Source organism: Aulonocara stuartgranti (genome assembly GCF_965226115.1).
Source record: "Aulonocara stuartgranti genome assembly, chromosome: 22".
In the NCBI taxonomy this organism is placed as follows: Eukaryota; Metazoa; Chordata; class Actinopteri; order Cichliformes; family Cichlidae; genus Aulonocara; species Aulonocara stuartgranti.
In genome coordinates this window covers 617,501-626,627 of record NC_138957.1, presented here as the reverse complement: position 1 = coordinate 626,627, position 9,127 = coordinate 617,501, and the positions used below count along the sequence as shown (strand labels likewise).

The 9,127-nt window shown below is 46.1% G+C and overlaps 1 protein-coding gene across 1 annotated transcript in view; it reads left to right on the top strand.

Moving 5' to 3' along the window:
• Window positions 1-38: 38 nt before the first annotated feature.
• Window positions 39-9,127, top strand: part of vps45 (vacuolar protein sorting 45 homolog) — a 15,161-nt gene continuing 6,072 nt past the window's right edge. The window contains exons 1-11 of the mRNA XM_082521579.1: window positions 39-291; window positions 415-549; window positions 646-706; window positions 1,149-1,228; window positions 2,304-2,372; window positions 2,458-2,595; window positions 2,835-2,945; window positions 3,142-3,276; window positions 3,509-3,622; window positions 7,535-7,702; window positions 7,845-8,003. Coding sequence (XP_082377705.1) covers window positions 199-291; window positions 415-549; window positions 646-706; window positions 1,149-1,228; window positions 2,304-2,372; window positions 2,458-2,595; window positions 2,835-2,945; window positions 3,142-3,276; window positions 3,509-3,622; window positions 7,535-7,702; window positions 7,845-8,003 — 1,263 coding nt within the window. The 5' untranslated portion in view covers window positions 39-198. The remainder of the gene's footprint in view (window positions 292-414; window positions 550-645; window positions 707-1,148; window positions 1,229-2,303; window positions 2,373-2,457; window positions 2,596-2,834; window positions 2,946-3,141; window positions 3,277-3,508; window positions 3,623-7,534; window positions 7,703-7,844; window positions 8,004-9,127) is intronic.

Below are 9,127 nucleotides of genomic sequence, written 5' to 3'. Positions count from 1 at the left end.
TATTACCAGTTTAGAAAAATCTCTCAGAACCCGATGACGCAAGCAGAGTGCGTGCGGCACGTGACGTCAGGGACCCGGAAGGAAGTTTGCGCCAGTGTTGTTATAGCAGCTCCGCAGGTAAAGAGACGAAAAAACCCTCTCTGCAGCCGCTGCTCTTTGTTTATTTGTTTTTGTTTGTGGTCTCTGAGTGTCGCCATCATGAATGTGACGCTCGCGGTGAAGCAGTACATCTCCAAGATGATCGAGATCAGCGGGCCCGGGATGAAGGTGCTGCTCATGGACAAGGAGACGGTGAGGACCGACCCAGGACTGTTAGCGGTGCTGGTGCTCAGCAGTGTTTACAGCAACGTTACTGTGTCTGATTGTGTGTGTGTGTGTGTGTGTGTGTGTGTGTGTGTGTGTGTGTGTGTTCAGACCAGTATAGTGAGCGTGGTGTACACTCAGTCTGAGATCCTGCAGAAGGAGGTTTACCTGTTTGAGCGGATTGACTCTCAGAACAGGGATAACATGAAGCACCTTAAAGCCATCTGCTTCTTGCGGCCCACCAAGGTACAAACCGCCCTCTGAGTAACTCTGTGTGTCTGTGTGTGTGTCTGTGTGTGAGGTAACACCATCTGCAACTGTGTGTTTGTGTGCTTGCTGCAGGAGAATGTGGAGCACCTGATCCAGGAGCTGAGGAGGCCCAAGTACAGCGTCTACTTCATCTGTAAGTTTCCACAGTGACAGTTAGGGCTGGAGTGAGAGGAGAACAGGGTTGCTGGTTTGACACTCGTCGTCCTCGGACAGTTCAAACATAGTTCGGAAGCTAAGATACACAACTGAGTTTAGCTTTGCTGCAGAATCCTAGAGATCAGCGATCTTATCAGAAAATTCGTTATACACATTGAAGAGGGGCTGCTAAAAGCGAATCCTGCTGCTTTTAATGACGCCAGTCTGATTAAACAGGGTGACACTGTCATCAAATGTGAGGTATCTTTCACTTACAGCTGTGGACTTGTCAGCTGAACAGATATCAGAGACTTCTTCTCTGGAGTTTGGTTTGGGGCAGAAGTTTGTTTGTACCTGAAGTCCATCAACTGACTGCTGTGTGTGTGTGTGTGTGTGTGTGTGTGTGTGTGTGTGTGTCTGTGTCTGTGTATGTGTTTCAGACTTTAGCAACGTGATCAGTAAGAGTGAGATCAAGGCCTTGGCTGAGGCTGATGAACAGGAAGTGGTGGCTGAAGTCCAGGTGAGTGTCAGGACCTCCGAGGAAGCGTGGGGGTTTAATATTTCTACATGATGTAAGATCTCTCTGTCAGTCATGGCGGCTCATTCTTAGCTGAACTTGACTCTGCCAAAATACGTCTTAACAACATTAATATAATAATATTAGTCCAGGGTCTTTTTCTGTCTTCACCTCCTTGTTGCAGAGAGAGGTCAGCTGATGCTGCAGGGTTAAATCTTTGTGTCATCTTCTCATTGTTTCAGTTTCATTAACCAGCATGAATCCTGTGAGCTCGACCGTTTGCTCCGTCGGGTTGTTCTTTTCAACTAATTATGAGGTTTGAGTCAAAGGAGCAACTGAGCGTGAGATCAGGAGCAGAAAAACAGCTGTTGGCGTTTCCATCTCATCAGTGAACGTAGTGATTTGGGTAACGGCGGCACGTTTGTGATTTTTAGGCTGGATCCAGTTAACCGTGATTCACGTCTGACATGTGGAAACCTTCAAGCTTTGGACAGATCATTATTTCACTGATTAAACATTTCCTCTAATAATACAACAAATACTTGTTTATAATCAGAGTTTAAGTTGACTAGAGCTGAAAGTGTTCCTCTGTGACGCCTTCATTTGATGACATCAGTAACATGTAGCCCAACATGCTACGGTTATGTATGTAATATGAAAGAATTCCTTGCTATTAACATCCAGCTTGGCCTGCATGACCATCAGTGCTACATCATCATTTCTCCAAGTGTCAGGTGAGATGCTGACAGTCACAAATGGAGGAGGAGCTTACTATGGCGGTTTGGTCGGGCCGAGCTGTTTGATCAAATTTAATTTTAAAGCAGACACAGAACAAAACTGTGCCGAGGTCTGAGAATTCATAGGATGTCCTGGCAAGCTGTCGTCCTGCCCGCGTGAGCATCACGAGGACAAACTCGGCGCCATGTTTGCTGTGAACACAGTTCTAACCCTTTACACACCTGAGTGACATCATCAAAACCAAAGTAGCAGAAGTATAGCTTACTGTGTGTGTGTGTGTGTGTGTCTGCATGTGTGTGTGTGTGTCTGCATGTGTGTGTGTGCGCGTGTGTGTCTGCAGGAGTTCTATGGAGACTTCATCGCTGTGAATCCTCACCTGTTCTCTCTGAACCTGCAGGGAGTCACTCGGGTAAGAACCACATGGCCCTCAGCTGTCAGAGCTCCGCCCTAAAAAGCTCCACATGCTGCAATCACATCACCTGTGTGTGTTTTAGGGGCGGAGCTGGGAACCCTCTATGTTGGCACGCTGCACTCAGGGACTGACCTCCGTCCTGCTTGCTCTGAAGAAATGTCCGATGATCCGCTACCAGTTGTCCTCAGACATGTCCAAGCGGCTCGCGGAGAGCGTCAAGGTTTCCACAGCAACATCATCACACACGTCATCACACACTCACTGAAAAGTGCTTTTAATGCCACTACAGGTTATTTTAGCACCGAGTGTCCTGTTGGCTGGTCAAAGATGATGTCAGCTCTGTGCTGTAATCTGAGCACTTGGGTTTAAACACTTGAGCCTCAAGCTGTTAACACTTTTACTCAAGTAGTGCTCTGAAGAATAAAAGTACTACTCAGTATTTTATTTGTTTGTTGTCAGCAAATCATCACGAAGGAGTACGAGCTGTTTGACTTCAGGAAGACTGAAGTTCCTCCTCTGCTGCTTATCCTGGACCGCAGCGACGATGCCATCACGCCGTTGCTCAATCAGGTGACCGCTCGCTGTCCTCTGTGACATCATTTTGCACTTTTAATAATTCTGTCATCTTTCACACTGCATCCTCTGCAGCTCATTTGTCACTTTCATTTGATGGCTGTTGTGTGTACAAAATGAGCAAATCATAAATTCACTGGTTGTGTGTCTGTGTGAAGCGCGTGCGTGTTTACGAGCTTTCGCTGTGTTGCAGTGGACATACCAGGCGATGGTCCACGAGCTGCTTGGCCTCAACAACAACAGGATCGACCTGTCCAGAGTGCCCGGGATCAGCAAAGACCTGAGAGAGGTGGTCCTGTCAGCTGAGAATGACGAGTTCTACGCCAACGTGAGTCTCACACAGCAGCACATCTGCTCACATCTGTCAGCATCTGTGCTCAGCGTTAATAGGATTGAAACGAGTGACAGAAACAAGCTGCGCTCGTCATGTTGGTAGGTTTCTAGCAGACTTTAAAAATGTGATGTTTCAGCTGCCCCTTCAGTCCAGGTTACAATGGTAACTCTCAGAGCAGAAACGAGTCCTAACAGTCACTAACCTCGCTCTCTCATCTCCTCGTTAGAACCTGTACCTGAACTTTGGAGAGATTGGCACCAATATAAAGAACCTGATGGAGGATTTCCAAAAGAAAAAGCCAAAAGGACAACAGAAGCTGGAGTCCATCTCAGACATGAAGGTCAGGCTCCAGCCAGGGCTCAGCTTGTTTACTGATACAAGTTTAAAGGTTTTACTACACGAACATCGACCCCAGCGCTGGAAATGTGAGTTCCTCTGCAGTCCAGAGGCTTCAGCAGGGAGTCAGTCCCCTTAGACTCCTGTGTTAAAATGCAGAAATAATCATGTTTACAGCCTGATACACAACTGGTTTGGCCTCTGTAGTTAATTTCCCCGTCATAGCAACTGCTGAAAAATGTTGGAATGCTCCCTCTGGATTGGAGGATGGAGGTCGCCACAAGCAAGAGAGTTGAAATGATGGGGAGGTGGAGCGTGAATCGGGCCAGCGAGTTGGTGTCAGCAGGAATGTGGGCGTTGTATCGGACTGTCGTGGTGAAGAGAGAGGTGGCCAAAGTTCTTGATTTACCAGTCCGCCTACATTCCAGCCCTCAGCTGTGGTCATGAAATCTGAAAGGCAGCTGAAATGAGGTTCCTGTGCAGGGTTGCTGAGCTCAGCCTTACAGATCGAGTAACTCAAACCTCCAGACGGAGTGGAGCCGCTTCTCTTGTGTGTTAAAAGGAGCCAGCTGAGGTGGTTTGGGTATCTGATTAGGATGCCTCCATGGCACCGTCCGTTGGAGGCGTTCTGGGCACAGGGAGGAGATCCCAGGGTAGACACAAAAACCCTTTGACTAGCCTCAGAAGGCCTCGTAGCTCCCAGGAGGGAAAGTGTAAGGCGGGGGGAGGATGTCTGTAAGAACCTGCTTACCCACCATGACTCTGCTTCAGAAGAGGATCTCCAAAAGTTGACTCTGTTCATCTGGACGTAGCGTTTTGTGGGAGAAACGTTTCGTCATCATCAGGTGACGTCTTCAGTCTCAGCTGACTGCAGGTTTCAATCTTATAAACAGGACATTTGCATAATGACTGAAACCAGCCCACTGAAGGAACAATGGGCTGGGAGGTCAGGTCCTTCATCGTAATTATGCAAATTCTCATGGCCACTGATCAAAGCCCTGATGGAAATCTCACAGTCTAAGAAGGCTAACCTGCCACTTTTCATATCCTCCCTGATTTATTTGATGAGTTAATGTGATCTGTGAAATGTGGTACGTCCTGAGATTGGATTTTCACCCAGGTGTCATCCACATACCTGAACCAATGGCTTGGTGGTGTTCCAGGGTAGGATAGCAAAGCCCTCTTTTCCACTTCTTCCATGTAAAAATTGGCCACGATGGGTGAAACTGGGGAGCCCATGGCACACCCATGTTTCTACCTGTAGAACTGACCCTTGCATGTGAAGTAGGTGGAATGAAGACACAGTTCAAACACACTTGGTGGATGCTGACGGTGATCCTGTTGCTGAGGTCATCCTGTAGTCTCTTATGAACTACCTCCAACGCTTCCATGACTGGGATGCAAGTGAAGAGAGATGTAACGTCGTACGAGACCAACAGTCAGCTGAGACTGAAGACGTCACCTGATGATGACGAAACGTTTCTCCCACAAACGCTACGTCCAGAACAGAATCAACTTTTGGAGATTTACTTACCTGGATGATTGAGCATCAAGACATTCAGAAGAGGATGGTTGGACGTAGAGCAGGGCGATATGGCCAAAAATATTTATCACGATATATATTTGAAAATTTGCGATAACGATATAACTGACGATATAATTGATGCGAGACAAAATACAACTCCACAACATTACTAGCGCAAAAAGACAACCTTCCATTTATTTTCACGTAAACAAGAAGCTGGTTTTTATGTACATTAAAGCTTTATAAAAATGTAACAGTGCAAATGCAAATTCCTTGCTGAAAGTTTAACCAAAAGGCATTTCCAGTAGAAATGGGCTGACATATCCTGAGCATAACCATGTATAATATCCACTGAAGTTAAAAAGAGGTGCTTTGCAACATTAAACTGCAGTGTGCAGTACGTATTTTTTGGACCATAAGGTGCACGGGATTATAAGGCACATTAAGCGAAACAAAGCAGTCAGATAAATCAAACTTTATTAAACTCATTCTTCTTGCTTCCTCCACTTCTGTACCATTGATTCATTAATGTTGAATTCTCTGGCAGCTGCTCTATTCCCATGTTGTTGCAGTATATTAATGACTAACCTCGTATTGTGGATGGATTATCTCAGTTGTTCTTCTGACTGAAGTTTGGTCCGTTTACAGCATCCTGCCATGCGATTGCATTTGTCTCTAACCATCAGGAACCTTCACGTTAACTTTTATAAGTGGAAAAGTGTTAGTGTTCGTCCTCCAGCTTCACTGTTTATGTTATGCTAACATAGCTGTGTCGCTAGCGATCACGTAGCACATCATTATATACCAGCTAGCCCAACTTCAGTAACCCTACAAACGTCACTGCTGTTTAGTTTCCTGTCTTCATTTATGTTGGAAATGATAGCAGAGCTGTATGTTTGATTTTTTTCAGAAATCTCTCAGTCAGAACATGCTATATCATGCTTAGGTAACTAGCGAAACTAGCGAGCTAACTTCCGCTAGCTTCCTGCTAACTTCTAACTCCGTTAAATGTAATAACTTTTGTTTTCATGGATGCCTGGAAGTTAAACTTCATAGTTACACCTGGTAAAGCAGCAATGCTGATCGTTTTATTAAAGATGAAAGAATTTAGACAGTTTTTAACTCTAAGTGATGCTGCAGTGTTGTTTGACCTGAAGCATACGGAGTTTAGGACCCAGATTACTCCCAGATTTAAGAGCATCTTAGTCCGACAAATACGACAATAACGACGGCCGCTTGCATGTTCTGCAAAAAAATGTGCTTTGTCGTGTTGCACCATTTTTACAAACCAATTCTGGTTCATCTGTTTCACTCAACAATCGGCCATGTGCGTATGAAAACAAAGGCACTGCGCATGCGCGCTTTACTCCCATTCTATCGCGATATTTCATTTTCCTATCGTTGCCTAACATTATACCGGTATTACCGTGAACGGTATAATATGGCCCAGCCCTAGTTGGACGGATGAAATTGAATGGATAACAACCGTAAGGCTTAAAGATTGCGTTGTTGGGGCGTGGCCCAGAAACGTGCATTTCCTAACTTGTGATTTGGAGTCTCCTGTGTTTAAGACTTTTATTTGTACTCATCACCCAGTGAGTCGCTGAGGTTGATGTATTTAAAAAGTTATCCAGTCAGGGCCAACAGGGTGGATGAGATGTGACCCGAGGTCCCTAAATCTGGTTTTATGGACCACAGCTGTGTCCGTCTGTGCACGGAAGTCAGACAGCAGTGCAGTTTTCCCTCACCCGAGATGCGCTCCCTGCAGCCCTCCTGACTGCTGGTTGTTGGAATCAGATGACGTGAGCTGCTGGATGTTGATTGGCTGACAAATGGGCCAGAATAGAGCAGGGAGAGTTCCCTTGGAATGGGAGAACCGTCCCGCTTTAGCGGGATCACACTCCTCAGCCTCTATGCCAGGGTGATGGAGAGGAGAGACCATCTGTTATTCAGGGGGAGCAATGTGCTTTTCATCCTGGTCAGGGAACGCTGGATGAGCTTATATGAGTGTCCGTTTTTCCTTCCCAACGTTGCCGAAGTGCTGCTCATAGGGGGTCATATGATTGTTGGGTTTTTCTCTCTATGTGATATTGTAGGGTCTACTTTACAGTATAAAGTGCCCTGAGGCGACTGTTGTTTTTGTAATTTGACGCTTTATAAATAAAATATAATTAAACTGAATGTTGGGCGTGTCCCTGGGAAGAGGGCTCAGGCCAGACCCAGGAAGGCCTGGGCTTCTGTGCTCAAACTGCTGGACCTGGAGCAGAAAATGGATGGAAGGAAAACTTTTACATGTATTTTTTCTTGTATTTGTGGAATGTTTGAATGTTTTAATTATGTGATGCTTTGTAAAAAATGTTGATGATTTGTGTCCTTTGTCACCCACTGTAGGCATTTGTAGATAACTACCCCCAGTTTAAGAAGATGTCGGGGACCGTGTCCAAACATGTGACGGTGGTGGGCGAGCTGTCCCGACTAGTGTCGGAGCGGCAGCTGATGGAGGTGTCGGAGGTGGAGCAGGAGTTGGCCTGTCAGAATGACCACTCGAGCGCTCAGCAGGTAAATGTCAGCTGTTCCGTCCTCCTGAGCTTCACGGGTTTTTTTGAATGTGTCATAAATGAAGGTCATTCTGGATGCGTTGTGTTGACTTCCTGTCTTCCTTTCCTGCTTGTTTGGGCCATAACACAACATCTTCTTTCAGAATGTGCGGCGACTGCTGCAAAATCCACGCGTGTCTGAGCTGGACGCCGTGCGCCTCGTCATGCTCTACGCTCTGAGGTACGAGCGCCACAGCAGCAGCATCCTGTCATCTCTGATGGACGAGCTGAGCAGAAGAGGAGTGTCTGAGCGTCACCGCAGGGTAACAGACAGCTCTCCAAACGCTCGTGCTAGGATAAAGGCTCGTACTTGACAAAGCTTCGGTCTGCAGAGGGGCGTTAGACAGGCCTGTCTGCTTTCTGATGGTAAATGGTAAATGGCCTGCATTTGTATAGCGCTTTTCTAGTCCCTAAGGACCCCAAAGCGCTTCACACTACATTCAGTCATTCACCCATTCACACACACATTCACACACTTTCTCCCTCACTTCCTGTCATTTTTATCGAGCCACTAGTGGCAGCAATCTGACCAAACGTGGATGTTAAAGGAGTTCATTATGCTAACGATGTGTTTCCTTAGGAACTCACGAACCTCAATATAAAGACGATCACACTTATAGATAAGTTCTCATCCATGTCAGATGTTCTGTCTCTGAGTTGTAAATACCACCAGCAGTCAGGTAACATCGGATATCCAGGTATAAATGTTTCCACCAGGCTCTCAGACCTGGTTGATCATAGAACAAGCATTATGTGTTAAAGCAAAAATCTCTCCTCTGCCCTTCATAAGCTCCAGTATTAAGCATCATAACTGCTTTAAAAGCCATAAACACCCGCTGACCGCCTGGTAGGTGCTTACTTATCCCAGGTAAACTAACAGCCATTGGGAACAATCAGATCATTGTGGCATGAAAAGGGATAAAAAATACAAGATGTTTATTTCATTTAAAGAAGTTGTACATTTCTAGAATATCAGCAGCTGCAACCGATAATACAGGAAAACTTTAACTACAATCAGCTGAATGGAGAAATACCTACTTGGGGAACAAAATGTTGAAATGTCTGTGCCCCCCGAGGGTTAACAACAATGTCTAAGCTATTTTTTGAAATTGATGAGCCAGTTTTCCTCCCAACTGTAACGTAGGAGCAAAATCTTTCCATCAATCCAGATCCAAACATCTGGACACGAATATGCTGAAACGTCTTCACAATGACACGTCTGACTGCTTCCCTCGGGGGCGGAGAGTAGGTGTGTAGGTGGGGGGGGGCCTGGGTGCTCGCACACACACACACACCGTCATACAACACATAACTCGCACACAGGATGTTGGGCCATTCACACGGCTTTCGTGGCTGTACTGCGCAGTAGCCCTCCCCTCCTTTTTAA